General features: G+C 33.1%; 2 protein-coding genes across 2 annotated transcripts; both read right to left on the bottom strand.

Annotated features, from left to right (window-relative positions):
- Window positions 1-6,599: 6,599 nt before the first annotated feature.
- On the bottom strand, window positions 6,600-11,393 carry LOC145585759 (protein ABIL1-like). The gene is made up of 9 exons (XM_081642472.1): window positions 11,064-11,393; window positions 9,019-9,101; window positions 8,525-8,675; window positions 8,275-8,374; window positions 8,070-8,162; window positions 7,894-7,975; window positions 7,698-7,753; window positions 7,501-7,607; window positions 6,600-7,144 (listed from the first exon to the last, which is right to left on the bottom strand). The coding sequence occupies exons 1-9, from the start codon at window positions 11,154-11,156 to the stop codon at window positions 6,983-6,985; spliced, it is 927 nt and encodes a 308-aa protein (XP_081498598.1). The 5' UTR covers window positions 11,157-11,393; the 3' UTR covers window positions 6,600-6,982.
- Window positions 11,394-14,420: 3,027 nt separating this feature from the next.
- LOC145586828 (uncharacterized) lies at window positions 14,421-16,801 on the bottom strand. Its single transcript, XM_081643766.1, has 2 exons — window positions 16,264-16,801; window positions 14,421-15,205 (listed from the first exon to the last, which is right to left on the bottom strand). The coding sequence occupies exons 1-2, from the start codon at window positions 16,602-16,604 to the stop codon at window positions 14,710-14,712; spliced, it is 837 nt and encodes a 278-aa protein (XP_081499892.1). The 5' UTR covers window positions 16,605-16,801; the 3' UTR covers window positions 14,421-14,709.
- Between the last annotated feature and the right edge of the window lie 2,103 nt (window positions 16,802-18,904).

The raw sequence follows: 18,904 nt of genomic DNA, 5'->3' as shown, positions 1-18,904 counted from the left end.
TTAATTTATATTTGGTTTACATATTTTAATACTTAAATATAAGTTTATAACCTATATGAATTAAGGTTGGGTAATTGAAAGAAATGAAATTAATTTTATAATCATATTGTTGTTAAAATATGTACATATAAGTTGGCAATTAAATTTTTGAATTTATGAACATGAATAATTCTTTTTAATAGAACATTATTATCATAAGATTAGTTGTTGGAGTGATGGTTAAAGTTTAACTTTATGAAGTCATGGGTTCAAATACCATTGTTAACAAATTATTATTTTTTTGTGTGGAAACATTGATGATTGGTAATAGTAAGTGACATGGCAACATGTGGCGAGATTGACAACACGTGGCAAGATAACAATGCTTGCCTTTGAGTTTTAATATATATATATATATATATATATATATATATATATATATATATATATATATATATATATATATATATTTATTGATGTTCATTTTTTTACGTGTTAATTTTTATTACTAAATATTCTTTTTTTTTTTTTACTAAATATTCATTTTTAAGGTCGTGAGCAAATTTATGATTATATGATAATCATGTACATTTTAAATAAATCATCATTTTTTATAACATGTTCACTTTTTCGTATTAAATGTTTATTTTTTTATGTGTGTTTTTTTTATTATTAAATGTTCATTTTTTTTAACTAAATGTTCTTTTTATAGAGTGTGGTGTTGATTTGGGCAGATATGTTGTTTGGTTATTTTATTTGGGCCGCGCATTTTGGGCCTCCGTTTGTTGCAGCTAGAATAGCTGTATAAATATGCAGGTAAGACCCATTGGGACTTTTGGATTGTTCACAAATTATACATTTGACTAATTTTTGTGATTTTTAGTGGATAAAACATTGTCTTGTGTAATTTTTTTTTTAATCTTCTTAATGTAAATTTCATTAATATTCACTTCTTATAATTATACTATGTTAATAATTAGAAATATTATTCGTCTAATTTGTGTATTGACAAGTATGATAAAAAAACGCACCAACTAAATAAGCAAAAGTAGTAAAGAGTGATAGATAACTCAAATGGTTAGAGCTTTCCTCCTAGTCTCAGGAAATCTTGAGATTGATTCTCATCACCTACCCTTACGGCTTTTTAAACACCAAAAAAAAAAAAAAAAAAAAAAAGTATATATTTCAGTATATATTTGTTCAAACTAAGAGTGAGGAAAAAATAGAGAAAATGGAAGACGTTGTTTTTTCATTCTTCAAACAGTACTTCACATGAAAAGATAAAAAAAAAATGGTTTCATTTACTTTGCTTATTTAGTTTTTAATTTTTATTTTTCAACCAACCTCACTTCTATCATATTTTATTACAATTTACTATTTTCTCTGTTTTTTTTTTAGTTGACACCGTTTAACTTTTACATTATTTACACAGCACACTTTGACTCACTTTTGTAGTTTATAGATACGATAAAACATATTCATGTGGGATCTTGTTTGAATCATTTCAATGTACATTTTATTAATATTCACTTTTTATAATTTTACAATGTTTTTTTGAAGGTAAAATTTTACAATGTTGATAATTAGAGATATTAATCGTTAAAAACATGCATTGGCAAGCGTGATGCATTTAAAAAAAACACCCATAAAAGGAAAGTGATGCAAATAAAAAAACGGAGGGAGTAATTCACACGGAGTATTTATTATTCTTAGAAATTTTACAAAGTACTCGAATTTAAGGTTTTTTTTTGTTTTTTGAATAAAATCAGTTCATTAATAAAAAGTTATACTTCATATGACTTTAATAAATGAAATTTAAATAGTGAAATATTTCTCTTGTTCACGTATATTAATATAATTAATATTTAATTATCAATAAGTAAAAATTATAATAATACAAATACCCACAAAATTATACGAATATTTATTTTTGTTTATAAATCACAAACACCAGTCAAAATGAATCAAATGAATAATACCAAAAAGATTTTTTTTTTTTTTTAAAAAAAGCCAAGTCATCAAAATATAACAGCATGCCAAGGCTATGAGCCAAGGGTCCCACGTGACTTCTCTTACGCCCGGGTTTTTTTTTCTTATAAATACATATTCGTAGTAAACTTTTCACAATTGAACCACATTCGTTTCCTTCCAAAATTTTCACTCTCATCACACTCTAATTCGGAAGAAAATGGAGAAACGAAGAGAACTATGCCTTTCTGCTCCCGCAGCTCTCCTCGCCTCTCTTCCTTTTTCTCTCTTCGCGCTTCTTTCGCCTGGTATCTCTCTTCACAATTGCATTTCTCTGTAATAATTTCTGTAAATTTTGAGCTGTTTAGTTTTTGCGTTAAATTTGAATTATAGCGAGCTGGATTTTGTGAAGGAAAAATGAGTATAACTCTTTCAATTGTGTTATTTGTAAGGTTTTTTGTGATTTTGAGCTTGTAATCGTCGATTATTGTTATAGCTCAACTTTCCGATATTCGGAGAAGTTTGACGTTGAATTTGAAAACCAGTGAGCTGGATTTACGATGAAATTGTTTTTTAGAAATCCGCTTATCATTTCGTTTTTCTGCTTCTAATCTGAAAATGCAACCTCTAATTTTAATTTGATAATTTGAGTTGGAATTAGCAAAATTCAGTTGAGTTTAGATGAAATTTGAAAAATAGCGAGCTGAATTAACGACCGAGTTTTGATCGAATCAATTGTCAATATCATTTTTTTCATAATTAAAATGTTTTTTTCAAAATTACAATCGATAAATTTGATCTACAAAACAATGTAGTTCAACTCTGGTCTAATTGAGAAAATTCAATATCACTACCTTGCAGTTCAAGTTTTGTTCCAGAATTTTAGTGAATTGATGAATCTTACTCTTATCTAAGAATTTTGAATTTCACAGAATATCACAGTATTTATTTCGAGCTTATTCATGTATCTGTTTAGTTAGTATGAATGCTTGTACTCTGTCTGCTTCAGAAGAGCATGTTTGTGAATATGTGAAGATTGATTGAGTCAAATTTCAAATTCCAGTACATATTTGGAGATCATACTATATATGTTGAGCTATGTAATGTTTAATTGCGCTTACCATGTCTAAAACACTTCGAATTTACATCACATACATTTCGCTTTAGATTATTTGCAAAATGGCTAAAACTAATTTAAGCTTGATTTTACAATGTACATTAATATTGTTTGAGTGATGCTATTGCGATAAGTCCTGCACATTTTAATTTTCGCTTATGATGTCCGAAGTTATTCCACTGATTTCAAAAATAACTTGTAATCGATTAGTGACGATTTTCTTACAGTTCAGCTAACTTAATTTCATGATTTAGCTCCCACAAGGAACATGCAGTAGTTGGAATCATTTTGTGTGTAATTATCTTCTCTCTTGAATGTTGATTATGTTTGTGGAATTGAATGGTTCAACAACAAAGTTTTAACTTGTAAATAGCATAATTTAAATCAGGCCTATTTTATTTGAAGATTCTGTACTTTTGAATCATTGTTACAAGTACAAGAATAGTTGAAATTTCTAACTGAATTTTTTGATTTTGTGCTCAAGGTTTGAGGATGATGTATGGATTGAGATAGCCAAGTACCTAGATGGAAGGTCTCCGGTGATGCTTGCCACTACCTGCAAATGGTTCTACAAGACATTATCTGAAGAATGCGCGTGGAAATTTGCCTGCTTACGCGATCTAGCAGTTCCTGATCCAGGAGATGTGTCTTTTAACTGGAAGAAATTATATGCATCAGCTTTTGGTGAGTGACAGATTTCTTGATTAGAAAATTTCGACTGCTGCTTATAATGTCTCATGTTATTGGTTGATATATATTCGGATTGGTGCATGTTTTCTAGATTCATCAGCAGCAATTGTGACAGAGAAGATGACTAGTCCAACTATTGAACAGATGCTGCAATCTCGTGGCTTATGTGTGGTCAGTACGCCAAACTCTTTTCATGTCAAACTCTCTTTTCATGTCATGTATATTGCTCCCTAATTAATGCCAATATTGCATGTTGAAAATCTATTAGGTAGATTGATCTGGATCATGGAACAAAGTTTGTAACCGGCTTAATTTTTGGCAATTTTTAGAGACAATGAAGACACGAGATGGAAGGCATTTTGACCAACATGTAGATGGAGCTTCTGGTGCCATATTAGAAGCCAATAGAGGAGTAAATGGAGGGTATGATGGGGGTGATGATTATGTTGATGCTGGTTTTGAGGATGTTAATGCTGGTTTTGATGATGATGGGGAGCAGGGAGGTGATCCAATGGAAGAGCAAGGGGGTCAAGAGGGGGGTGAAGCAAATCAAGTGATGGAGGGGGGTGAAGTGGATGAGGAAGATCTTGATGATGATGATGAGATTGATATATATGAAAGAGTGGGGAACATGCAATTGATGTACATTACCTCTATAAGGCATGATGAATGTGTTGAGCTGGGAAGTGTTGAAGAACTTGAAGATTTCATTTGAATGAGAGTTGCTCAAACAGGTTTAATCGCACCTCCATACAGTATAGCTTTTGGCCCAAACATTAACATCGAGGGAATCTTGACCAATTTTGTGACGAATTTGGGAGAGCATATTGACGCGTATCTCATTCCAACGAGGTATGAGCAGATTCTTCCTGAACTTCATCTGATCGATCTTCGTCGTCCTCAACCTCCTGTTTAAAGAGAATCACTCGCAATGGTTATTGAATATGGGGGCAGCAAGATGATAAGGCAGAGAACAATCCTTAGTTGGTGTTGGTCGATTTTTAGATGGTGTATTTCGGTTGGTTGGACTTTTAGCTGGAACATTCTGTTTTCTGGAGTATTAACTCTTTAATTGCTATGTTTTTGTTTTGAGCAAGTTAATCTTATCTTGCTAAGAACTTTGTAGTGGATATTTTCTAATTGATTTGAAGGAATCATTTTTTATTAGAAGAGTCATATTAGCTACTGACATTGTTTTTCTTTTTGATCTTTATCCTTTTGGTAACCCAAAAAAAAAAAAAAAAAATGTTTTCTAGATTGTATGCTTAGCTTGTTATGGAATATCTTTTAAAAAAAAGAAAAAAAAGCTTGTAATGGACTAGTAATTGTCTAATAATAGTGATGTTCTTTTGGAAAATTTGTTAATTGATATATATATATATATAATTTCATGTAATTTATTAATTTATAATTAATTATATTATCATGAATTTAATTTTAACTTAATTTTGAATAGACTTATATAAAATACTAGATTCACACTATTCTCTATCACCAACAATATGTTTCTCCACCGCAGAATCTTCCTTAACAATAATAACCTTCATTTCCTATATAAAAATACAAAACAAAAACATATTTAATACCCAATAATACCAAGACTCAAGTTTTAGCTTAAAGACTGAAAAAAAAAAAAAAAAAAAAAAAAACCTAAATTTTTAGAGCTTAAATCTTAAATACTCCATTTTTACGTACCACCAGCAAATTTTCTTCTTCAGATCCTTCCTGCACTTAGACATTTTCTTGATCTTCGGATAGTACTTTTTCACCAATTTCTTCACTTCATATCCTCCATTTACCCAAACAGTCATGATCTCGTTAGAGCAATGGTATTAGCCATTTTATGTAATGTGTACGTAAACGGGTACTCGTACTTGCTACTTGTATTTTTGAGATTTGAACTTTGTAATTATAAGAGCAGTTTTTATTTATGATGAATCAATTATTGGATTTATGATTCTCAAGCACTACCTTATTGTTTATGCATGCATATTATTATTGGTCAATTTTGTATGATGCTATTGTATTGTGTACCATTAATATAAGATCAGATTCTTCAGTCTTGCCAATTTTATTTTGATTGCACAATTAGTATTTGGACTCGGATGATATCCCAGATCATTACCATTTTTTTTTTCTTGCAATTAAGTTTGTTATACATATTAAATATTTTGTATCAAAAAATGACATGAATATCACATAGCTTAGTGGTAAGATGCTTCGACTTTCTTAGTAACGCCTTTTAATATGTTAATCTATTCTGTGACTAACATGCATCAATATGTATTTTAGCCTTTTAGGTTATGGTCAGACAAGGATAAATTGTAGTGATTTGCTTTGATAACACGGTAATTGTGTTGGAGTCGAGTACATTCTATTGGAGATAAAGCATTTTTCATGGGATTTTGGGGAGGTCCTTTTTGTGTTTCAGCAACAAGTTTCTCCAAAGTGCAGCAGAATTGCATCTACTATCACAATAATCTTACAGGATACAGTTTCACAACAATTTCCTTGGAAGATGGAGCAACCAAACATCTTGACGTGGAAACGCGTGATGGGTATTCTCCCCTGGGCGATAGTAAGCTCATTGCACCTCTACCTCTCAGCTCCTACCAACACGATGAGTTCTGAACAAGCCAGGAATGGTATGATAAAGTGCAAAAGGAAGTGGGGGTGGCACCCAACTTGGATAACTACATGGCACTCCAAAGATCAGCCATTGAGAACTGATCAAATCTAGTAATTTCACAGATTCTTTCATTGCCATTTCTGTACCAAACTCATAATTTCAAAAATTCTGAACATCTCAAATCTGCACATTGTTGATGGTTGGATAAAGATCAAATATTAATGAGCCTAACATAAAGCTCCAAGATATACTTGATTATTTCAGCAGAAAACTATCACATTATTAGATTTACAAGCAAATGGATGCCACAGATCAAGCTATAAAGCTTTATAATAAGTCACTAGAATGCAGGAGTGTTTTTTTTTTTTTTTTTTTTTTGTACAGAGAAATTCACTGTTGACAATATCTTTCATCATAGGATATAAATCACCTGATTGGTAGGTAAATAATCCGAGAAAGTCAAGTAATAAACATGAAAGCCTCAATCAGGTTCCGGCCAATGGTATCAAGGGCTTTGTACTTCTGATATACAGCAACTTAGAAAAACTCCTCTCTAACTTTGACAAACTTGACAACTGGAGCATGTTTGTCAATGAAAGTTAAGCCACTTTACCAGTCCTGAGCTTCGGTGTTTTCTGTTTGACAAAGAAAGCCGACAGCATGCTTTTGTGGCGAACTGGGGCCTTAACAATAGCTTGCCGGGAGTTGGAGTTGTTAAAAGACTTGAATGGTGTCATGGCCTTAGAATCCGATACAGAATCCTGCAATTAGATAGTATATAGTTTTAACTATTTGATGACTCGAGCACTACAATAATTTGTACATTAATGGACTTGAGAAGATATCTCAGTGCTTTATAACTGGGTGTCTCTAGCAGGGATGCCAAATGTAGCTAAATAATACCCATTATTTTGAGATTCTTGGCATTGTTGCAAATCTTATAGAACGAGTATTATTAACAACTTGGTATATGTTATGAAACAAAATGTAGATCAAGAAAGAATCTACAGATAAAAATACTCAGAAAGCTATGGACAAACTCAAAATCTTGTATATTCATAAAATCAGCATGCTAATGGGAAAAGCAGATATCACATAAAATATTATTTGTCATTACCTTAGGCATAGCACCATATGGTTGCATAGAAGCCCCAGCTGGATCTCCACTAGGTAGCTGCTGTGTATGGAGCCCTGATGACTTAGCCCGAATGCCAGCCTCATTATCTGTACATATGACAGGAGATGAATATCGACTAGCTAAGCCTATTTAAAATTATGTTGTTGCGAGAAAGTTGAATGAGCTGAGTAACATACCTAGGAGCTGGAATACTGCAGGAGATCTAGGAGAAGCCTTTTGGACTTCAGAGCCGCTGCAAAGAAACAACTGGGGTTAAGATCTGCAATTTAAGCTTTTAGGAGTTTCACAAGAGCACACCAAGATAATTGATCAGCAACACATGATGATAGTACTTCTAAATCAGGCTAAAATTCCATCGTATATTGGACAAACCTGAAAACAGTCTTATGATTCCCTTTTAAGGGAGACTTTGATTCAGAGCCAAGGTGCCAAGAAAGAGTCTTTCCAGGTGAGCCTGAATAGTTTAACAATGAAACCAACTCAGCACATTAAAGAGGTAAGATGACAGCATTTAAATCCTCAGATATCTTGAATGGAACATTAAGCACCTGAAGGATGAACACGAGGCCTCGCCTGGACATGCATTTGCCTAGGATCAGACTGCGCAGCAGGACTAAAGTGCACCTTTTTGTTGACAGAGTCTAAAGCAGCATACAACAAGATGGAGGTGTCAAAATATAAGCTCTGTCAGTTACAGTACAACATAGGAGAAAATTTTGAAGGGCCAAAAAACTGTTGGACAATGTTCCTTACTTGGCAATATATAGCGTTTGTGATGTCTTGGAATAATTGCCAAAAGTTGCTGCTGCCTAAGGCCTTCCATCTCCATATACGTGTGGCAAGTGAGAAGTTTCTGAAGAAAAAATGATCAGCTCCAAAATATAAGGAATAAAGAAAAGAAAAAAGAAAGAGATAGGTAAATGTCCTACCTAGGGAAACAGAGAAATGGGAAATGGCCGCATAAAGCAGAATAATCCACATGGTGATGAGAAAGAAACTATACCTGATTTAGACATGTTACTTTCAGCTCTGTGTTTGACACATCTGAAGTTTGTTGCTCAAGAAGGTCAGTCAATTTGTACGCAACAGTGCCTAGGTGGTCTACAGCATTAACTAGAGCTCGTACAGCATAATCTTTTAGGTTGTCCAATACCCTGTGGCATAATTCACACAAAAATCATAAAGGGAAGACTGAAGAAGAAAAAAAATCACAAATAACTCAGAGAGTTGTGGGTGTGTGCTGTGCATGTGTATAAGTGTGAGTTCAGTTCGGTTCTTTTCCACAGTTAAAATGGATTTAAAACTTATTGTATAAATATACAAAATTATGTTATCAATATTACTGTTTAAAACTCTATATGGAAACATGGGATGATTAGGATCAATAAGCTCCATACTCTCTTGGGAGTTGGGATAGGGGTAGGCAAACAGATGATAAAGACTACACAACTGATTAATAACACAGGTAAACTTGCAAAAATTGTACTGTAACATTACATTTGTTTCTGCTCACTATGAAGATAAGACTTCTCGCAGTATTCAGCGGCAGAGTAAAGCTGGGGTCTCAGATTCTTGAGTTCCTGTAAAGCAATTGAGCAAAAATGATCACAATTTAATAGACAAGACAAGAAAGAGTAAAAATACAATGACGAACAGACACAATAATCGACTGCTTAGAAATAATGGAGATTTAGGGATTACTAATATGCAGAATTTCTAGTCACTACCATTCTTTTTTCTCCACAGAAACCAATGAGTTAGCCGCATTTGCAGCTTTATTAGGGAAAGTTTAATATTAGGAGTTTTCCAGAAGAAAAAAATACTACATAATACATAATAACAGTAGGAATAATTACTGAATCATAGCATGTCAAGCACCATTTATCCACAGCAGACAAAACCAAACTTCTTGTTATAGGAGCTATAACAGCAAATGCAATATCTTTCCTTCAGCACTGCAGTTACTTTTCACCCTACAAAACCATCTTTATAATAATGTTCCCCACTTCTCCTAAGTTTACTTGCTCCTTAACAAAGACGGAGTAGAACGGAATCCACATGGATCAAGCTGAGAGAAAGGTGCAGATGTCCCTCCAGCAGGAGTGCAGGACATGGCTAATTCATTTAACATTACACACTTAAGTTATATTTACAATAAAGAACTAAGAGAATGTTCAGTGCATATCTCCTATGTTTCATAGTATTCCTTGGCGTAATTATTCAACCTTTTATATGCAAAATAAAGTTGATAGACCTTAGTAAAAATATAATGATATCAGTCTTCTCAGTGAGATGCCTGTGAGGCATGAAGAGCTTCATGCAACATTTTAACTCAAGATTCTCAATCGAGCAACCATCCACCAAGATTTCTAATCTGGAGGAAGATGGAGACGAAAGATGTGGCTACAACATAAGTATACCAAGTTTTAATAAAATAGTCACCATTATATCTTTATTAGAGTAGAAGTGCATCTAATCCATAGCTTATTAAGCTTCAAACTTTATCCTACAATGAGCTCTGGACATCCTACGAGGCTAGGAAGCACTATAAACCATCAACTCACTTTATTACAAGTATAGCACCATGATTGGATAGCTATTTTACTCCAGCAAAGATTTGTCAAATCCTTACCACTTCTAAACAAGAAAGGGACAATTAAGCTCTAGGCATTAACACTACCAAAATCGTCCGTTTTTGCTTTTAACACTACCCCCTTAGCCCTTACACATTTTCATATCCCAACAACATTAAGCTGACAATTTACCTCTACAACCAAAGGAACTCCTTTATCATATATATACATATAATCCTTATAGCAATCATTCTAACAGAACTGAACACGCTCAATGTAGTTTCCTGAATGCAACATTTGTCAATTCATCAAGCTTTTTCATGAATGCAACAGTATTTATCTCATCATGTCCTTCCCCAAATACAGCAGCTATATACATTTCGCCTTTTCTAACAAAGCACTCGCTTATCTCACAAGTTGCAAACATAACTCGAGAAAAGCCAAGTGAGCGCCAAATACAGAAATTCACCTTTCATTCACATCATCTTGATGCAAACCACAACACAATCAGTATAATTCTACTAATTTCCCATTCAATTGTTTAATTGTTAAACAATTGCAAGCATTTGTCCATAATCTGTACCAAACTACCAGTACAGTCTTTAAGATGAATCATGTTATTGTTCAGTGTACATTCATTAAAAAAAATGCAATTTGTATGAAATAAACTATTTAAATATAAAAATAGTAATACAGATTAGAGGAATTAGTCTATATCTAGCAAGAAATCAAATCTCTGAATAATCAAAAGAAATTATTGGTAACAATGTAAACAACAATTTTTTTTTTTTAAAGTCCAATTATTGCCACTTAATGATTTATCATGCGAAAATCACTTTATGATAATTGCATCATCAAGAAAAACACATAATAAGTATTACAAAAAAAAAAAAAGATGAAGCTCAAAAACATGGGAATTGGGAATCCAGATCTAGCAACATGAAAATGAGGAGGAGAGAGAGAAAGAACCTGCAAAGCTTTGACGAAGCTTTTGCTACGCTCCATGGAAGCTTCATCGAAGGTCATAGGATTAGGGAGAGCTTTAGGTTGCTCCACTTCCATATTTTCTCAGAAAAAAAATTGATGAAATTAGGTAGAATCAAACAATGGAAGAAACCCTAGGAAAGAAGAAATCACAGAAAGCATGAAATTGAAGAACATTAAATTGAGAAAATTGATTAAAAGAGGAAAGAATGTTTTTGTAATAAAAGTTAGGTTTGGAAGGTGGAGTTAGGAGAGAGAGAGAGAGAGAGGGGAGTGAAAGAGAAGCAATCCCCGGGAAAATGAAGGTGAGCCTATTTAATATTAACTAGTATTTTTAGCCCGTTCGATGCACGGGCTGGTTATTTTTGTTGAAATGTGTTGCATATATATATTTGTGTTATATGTGTCGATGTTGTTTTGGATTTTAGTTAGGTATATATATATACATAGATATTGCGTGGTATGAAATGACTTATTGATTTAAGTTATATTTTAAGTTTAGGAGATGAAAATATTATTTTATTGTCTATGTAATTAGTTTAACTTTAGTTTATCATGGTAGAATGAAACTCTTCATTTTCTTATTACTTAAATTTGCAAGTCTTGGAATGCATAAAGACTTTAAACATTATTTATTTTACTCTATTGAAAGATTAAGGGAGGTGACATGTGGCATATGCGTGATTGGTGACATGTGGCTTAGTATGAATTTTGTGGTTAGAGTTTTTAAATACTAGGTATAGATAGATGGGGAGATTCAGAATACAGATAAAGATGTGTGTTTATGAAGACGGTGGTGGATACTACTGTACTTGTACACTCAACTCAATGAATTATGAAGGTGGTTGACTTGACTATCCCCTATTTTAACCAACTCATTATTACTTTTATTATTACACTGTACTACTCGTATCCATTTTTATTCAATTACTACGTATTTGGAATTTGATTTATCCATTGTATTGGCATTTGGCAAGAAAAAGATTAACAAGGCTGTGGTGCTTATTTAAAAGTGACTGTGGTATCATATTATTCTTGTAATGACAATGGATATTTTTAAATTTGATTTTTTTTTTTTTTGTTTTACCGGTATTCTGCATTGATCTTACGTTCAATTCTAATATTGATGTCATTCTTTCCGGTTTGAAAAATGCAACACTCCCTCTTTCGTTTGGTTAAAACACAAATAATCCTTATTTCTTCTATGTCAACATCCAAAAAAAAGGAATACAAAGGCATTAAAAAAAAAACATATGTAACATGAAATCTCTATTTAATTTTGTTGTGTAACACTAGATTAATGGCACATTAGAATATCAATATGATTTCTATATTGCTACAAGCCTACAAAGTACTTCTACATTAACAATACAAAATTAACAGTTTAACACACTGCATACAAGTAATGATACAAATATGTAAACTTTGAAAATATAAACATACTTGTGTATTGTTTTTTGTTTTATACAAGTAATGATAAATTAACAATAGGTTAAAACAGAAAACATAGAATTTATTGATAATCAGAAGTTTTTTATCAAAGTCTGAAACGGTTGCATACTTAGCGCAGGCTTTTGATTCTTAAATCCCGTTGCTTCAGTTGGTGGTGGCTTGGTGCCCATCACCTGCTTCTGCTTCCAAATGTCAGTTGAGAGATATGATATTCTAGTAGGCATGCTTTTACGAGCAAAAATCCAAGCATATACTATACATTCGTCCAAGATTCCATTTTAACAATTGTAAATTTGTAATATAGTACTCAGAGTGCATGCTCCTCAATATATATTTGCCCATAACATAAATCTCACAGCCATACTATCACAATTCACAACAAGTGTACTAGTAGTTGCTAATCCTTGACTTCATCTCTTTGGTCTACCAAAAACCACACATGAGAAAAATTGTGCAACTCATTGACCATTTTTCTGTTTTGAAGAGTTCTACATGGAGGGATGTTTGCAAGAGATTCAACCCATACTCGGAAAAACGATACGATGATGATAAGAAGCAATCCGATGACGCTCTAGGGAAGATTGAAGGAATGGAGTGTCTTAGCTCATAAGGGTGTAGGAAGGACATTTTGGCGCTTAAACATTGTCACTGATGTAATTCTTATTTCAAAAAGAAGAAACAATTATACATGTATATTTGTCGTTTTAATCATCATTTTTTCAATTGGATGTCACGTTGATGCTAAAATCAATCACCTAATCTATATTAATTAATAAGTGTTTTAGGCGTATAATTACCCCTTTCTGATTTTGTTAATGAGGTAAAGATTACGATCAGTAAAAGTAATTATGAGGCGCAGATTAATTTCTCATCAACCACCATCCTTAATTAATCAATACTAAAATGATGAAACACGATCACTTTTTAAAGATCTTTGTGGGGCCCTCAGCCATGTGAGCTCCACAAATGAATCCTTCATTTAAGGATCTTCATCAAATTGATTAGGTCGCATAAATCGTATGATGTTTCACAGCTCAACTAGAATTAAGATATGATCATATAACATAAGAGCAACCTTGCGTATTGCCTATTGGTAGTTCAGAAAATTGCTGTGAAATGTACCTTCTACTGGCATTGTTTCTACTCTCAAGCTCTACTTCAAAGCGCTAACCTTTTCAACTGTCGCCTCTTTCCATCTTCGTCCTTGAACGTTAATGTAATAAAAAAAAAACCAATGACTTTGCTCAATCCCGAGTGATTACAAAAACAGTGATGAGAATGAGGCTTAATCGAAGTGCTTGAATACTACCCCAAAGACTTTAAACCTACGAGTGTATTAAATTCTTGACATCTACTACTGTGACTTGACAAAAAAATTAAAAAAGAGAAGGTAAAAAAAAAAAAAAAAAAAAAGAGTCAATACATTTTCAGACAAGTCTATGGCTCTAAGCTGCTACGGCCTACGGATGTATAGCTTCTTAGTTCCTACCTCCAACAAGATGAGAGTCATGAGACTCATACTTGTTCCTTTTATTCGAAGTAAATATGTCTATATGATGTGAGAATTGTCTGGTACCTTCATAACCCCACTAATCAACTAAAAGCCTCAGAGGCCACATCTGTGAACTCATGAAGTCAAAACAAGGTCTTTGAGACGAGCAGCAGACCTAGTAGGACTGAACCACTGATAGCCTCAATGTGGCTAAATGCCTACGATATAAGATCAAGTAGGCGAATTGATATAATAAAAGAATGGAAACTTTTAATAAAGGGGTACAAGAGACAGAACTCACCAGTTCAAATCAGACTTCCATACTTGCATATCCCATTATGTTAACTGACAAGCACAAATCTGCCCATAGCATAAATTGACAACGAAAAAGCAGCGAGAAGAACCTTGAAATCTCAACTTTATATTTAAATATATACAGAATCTACAATGTTTACAAGACTATATCATGCTTAATTACATATGAGCAGGTGGTGAGGTCTTGTTCATGCTACAATTAATGAAGCTCCAGCATTCTGAAATGATTATTAGTATATTTTATATATATAACATACAGGCTTATACTTTATCGTTCAAGAAGCATAAAGGCAACTATATGGCCCTCCAATGCTAAGGATGACCAAGCTCTAGGCATTCAAAAACTAGCAAAATTTACTTTTTACCAGAAGGCTACGATCTCTGAGAAGTTTCTGCCTCATGTCTATGTGAAAGATCCAGGGCAGAATTCAAATAATGACTTACAGAAATCATTTCTCCCGCAAATGGGATGAGTTCTGTGGATGAAGTGAGCTCAAAGCAGGTTGGCTTTGGAGTTGTAGGGTAGCCGAGTGACAGGATTAACTCCTGGACAGAGACTACCTGGAACTTACGAGAGGTATTGAGGGCAATGTTGTCAACTTTATGCTGATAAATCTTCCCATTCCTATCAAGCTTGTACTCTGAAAGGCCATCAAAACGACCACGGCTCTCCCACGGGACCCGCGGGATTCCATGGACAGTCCAACGAACCAAGATGACATTCTCCATGGGTTGCCACACACTCAGAATTTCAACCCACAAAGCTTTAAAAAATATTCTTCCATGGAATCGCAATGCCCAAAAAATTGATTTGTAGTTCTCAATGCCAGCAAAGGTATTCAGAGGATCTTTGAACACAATATCATCCCTATTAAGAATCCAAACAAGAATGAAAAAGTCGATATGTGATCAACAATGACAGACACAATGGTAAACAGTACTTGTTTGAAAGCCTAAATCCATCACTTTCTTTCCAAATCATTCTTGGCATTCATTAATGGAGATAATAATAATTATAAGAAGGCATAACTGTGTAAGACACCATAATTCTTAAATATAACTACACCCCCCTCTGGCCCTCTTCTTCATCAGGACTTTCCTACCTTTTACTAAGCCATGTTTAAAATTGACAACATTAGTAGCTAGCCATGCTACTAGTAGCTACGAATATTACTTTGTGCAATAAACGTATTACTCTGTTTGAGGCCTTTGAACACATGCTACTGTTGCTCAGTTTTAGCATTTCTTAGTTTCCATGCTTTATCAGCCAGAACAATTCAAAATCTACTACAGGGAGTGAAAATTTTTACAAGATGCCAAGCTGAAGGATGCCTCACACTTCTACATGTTGTACCATCTCATACTAGCTACGACTCTACAGCGAGCCCACAACAACATGTATATAAATAATTTCAAGCTCAGACCTCCAAAATTTAGTAAGCTACATACCTTATCGATTAATTATCCTATCTTCCCTTTATAATTAGATCAAAAAAATATCGGAATCATCTCAATTCCTTCCATTTAACCAAAAACATTCAAGCTCCTTCCTTTTCTCTTCTCTTTTCTTACTCTAATCATCTCCCTTCGCTTCCTTTACCACAGTATACATCAATGAAGCTGTTTTACGGTTTTGCTTTTCGGGTGTTTTTCCAAGGCATGTACAAGGGGGGTCTAATCAAAAAATCCCCAGCAAAATTGATCAACATATTTCACATCCAATACAATCCACGTAAATATAAGCCAGTCATCATAAAAATCAACTTCATGTCTTGAAACAAAATCATATCAATAAAAGACAACCAATTTTAAACAAGTAATGAACAATAGATATCACTGAAATTCCAGCAATTAAACCAAATATCCAGCAAATTAGCAAGAACATTCAAATGGTAATAAAAATTAGAGGGAATTAGAGAGAACTACCTGTAAATATCGAAATTGGGCTCCCTGCAAAACAATTCAGGAAATTCCTCTCTTAAACAACGAATTGCATGACCCATGTTGATATAATAGTCTCGTTTCTGCTCATCTTCTTTCTTCTTCTTCGGGGAAGAAGACGACGTCGTAGAGCTGCTAATACTACTACTAGGCTTCACAGGAGCAGAAAATTGACCATGAACCCTAGCATTTGGTTCAGGGGTAGTAACTTTAGCACAAACCCTAAGCTTGAATCTGCAATTTCCATTGAAAATGGAGATATTGGGGGAATTGAGGATTTTAGGGTTAGGGTTTGAGAAGGTATTCGTTAATCCGGATATTGACATTGAAAAATGGGTGTTGAATTTTGTGAAGGAAAATGGAAATTGGAAGAAAGAAAGAGGAGGAAGAAGGATGAGAGGTGTGTCAGTGTGTAAGCGTGGGAAGGATTGTGTGGATAAGATGATAAGTTTATGGGGATAATTGGGGTTGTGAGTTGTGACTATTGTGAGCACAAAGTTTGATTGATTAAACTTTGAAAGAAAAGTATGACCAACTCAATTTTGGTGTTGTTTGTTTTAAGTTGTATAGGATCGAGGAAGGTAATGGTTTAATTCTTGTAATTTTACTGTTATTCGACTATATTTTACTAGAACGGATGACTTTGGATAAAATAAATTATCCTTGTGAGTTTACCGTCATATCTTCCTAACAAATTAAATATTTTCTTTTAAATGTGAATATAGAAGATAGCCATAACTAAATACTAATCGCTATAATACTCTGTATTTTATGATGATTTGAATAGCATTTGCAAAGAAAAATAGCTTGAAATTTTCTAAATTTGTCAAACATTGGTATGTGTAATATGTGTTACTATTGGTGAGGGTTTGGACATATGATTGTATATAATTATTTACTTTAACTACGACAATATTCCAGTTTTATCTCCTACAAGGCATTCATAAGCACGAGTAGTCTTGGCTCAGTAGCCCTTAATTGGTAGTGTAAACAATGCAAACTCAATAGTGAAGTATTGGAGCATGGCTGTTATTTACATGGCAACTTGATAAGTAAATAGCATGAATAAGACAAAAGAGTGGTGAAAATTGTTTTCTAGTGGAACAAATAACTAAATAAGTACTAAGTATATAAATTGTCATCAAATATTGAACACTATTACTTAAAATAGCTGTAAATAGTACTCTAAAACAACTTATACTCTAGTAGTATAAAATACATGTATAATAGTACATTAAAAACTACCACTATAACGATAAAAACTTACAAAAATTATGTGAATTTACTAGTTAGCCCTCCTATATGCATTCCAAATAAATAGCAGTTATGCACCTAGCTGCACTATCAAAGACCAGCACAAGAACAATCAATTATCCTTATGATTTGCAACAATACAACATAATGTTTTTTGTTTGCTAAAACGTTAATAGGTTGTGTATAGTCTCTAAGCACCTTATATTGCAAACTTTTACATTAATTTATTTAACCGAGGTAAAACACAAAAATAGTACAGTAACACTGAAAGGAGAAGAATCAATTATTTTTCATAGTATTTTTTATTTTGTGTTCTTTCGAATATTCGAATAAATTAAAATGCCAAAGAAAAAAAAAATCAGCTAGTCTATATGATCCTATGCTAGTCACAAGTTTAGCCACAACACTTCTGCCTTTCTGGAACTATCCTACATGCATAAAATAATTTAAGGGTCCACTTTTAAGATCTCACTAAGAGCAACATAACTATTACTTATTTTATTAATTTTCCACTCTTCCAACTCACCAAAAACACCACTCTTATACCCATTAAATACCCAATGCATCTTAATAGTTGACCAAAACTTTTTTGTTATACATTTTCTTTCTCCTACTTTTACCCAACCCCACCACAAAATCACTATCTTAAATCCGACAATATACATTTGCCACGTCACCAAGGACACCCATCAAAAACAAAAGGTGAATATTATTTTAATCAATAACCAAAACTTGTAACCGGTTATTTTCATAACCTGGTTACTACTTCTTTTCAACAAATTTCCTCTCTCTTCATTTTTTTTAATACTTTTTCACTTTCTCTCTCCCCATAATCAAGTCAATTGATTAATGGCTGGCTTTGCTCTAACCACTTAGGACATACTTCCATTTTGGTCATATGTATGACATGGGTAGTTTTCAAACACATATTTTCCATTGATCAATTTGGCAAATTTTAAGTTTTCTATCCCCCTTCGCCAAATGCTTTTGTTGCCATCCAGTTATTCGAATGTAAGTCCAAATTAATACATAGAATATGCTTTAAAATAAAAATAAAAAGAATGGAGAGACGAATATTTTAACATGCTCATCATAGCTTCTACCAGATGCCAGTAATATTCTATTTTTCATTGTAGGCATAGCAAAAAAACATTTAGTACCTCTTTAAACATAATTACATCATGTTTAGCTTTAAAATTAAAAAAAAAAAATGGAGAGATGAATATATATTTATATTACTCGCATCTAGTAGAAGCTGTGAAGAGCTTGTTTAAATAGTTTGGGAGTCCCAGTTTATCTTCATGATAAACATGGAATGTTTATCTTGTCTTGAAAATTGTGTAGATTGATTAAAATAATAATTATTTGACTG

The sequence above is a fragment of the Chenopodium album genome, chromosome 16, assembly GCF_948465745.1.
Source record: "Chenopodium album chromosome 16, dcCheAlbu1.1, whole genome shotgun sequence".
Lineage (NCBI taxonomy): Eukaryota > Viridiplantae > Streptophyta > Magnoliopsida > Caryophyllales > Amaranthaceae > Chenopodium > Chenopodium album.
The sequence above is the reverse complement of the archived record's forward strand: the minus strand, read 5'-3'. Positions and strand labels throughout refer to the sequence as shown.

Bases quoted from the DNA above. Each gene is read 5' to 3' on its own strand.
- LOC145585759 (XM_081642472.1), bottom strand. From the start codon at position 11,156: ATGGAAGTGGAGCAACCTAAAGCTCTCCCTAATCCTATGACCTTCGAT. The intron at 8,375-8,524 runs GTATAGTTTCTT...TTTTTTCTTCAG, and splicing joins AAGTAACATGTCTAAATCAG to AAACTTCTCACTTGCCACAC. The intron at 7,608-7,697 runs GTATGTTACTCA...TCATATGTACAG, and splicing joins TGCAGTATTCCAGCTCCTAG to ATAATGAGGCTGGCATTCGG.
- LOC145586828 (XM_081643766.1), bottom strand. From the start codon at position 16,604: ATGTCAATATCCGGATTAACGAATACCTTCTCAAACCCTAACCCTAAA. The intron at 15,206-16,263 runs GTAGTTCTCTCT...GATTCTTAATAG, and splicing joins CCCAATTTCGATATTTACAG to GGATGATATTGTGTTCAAAG.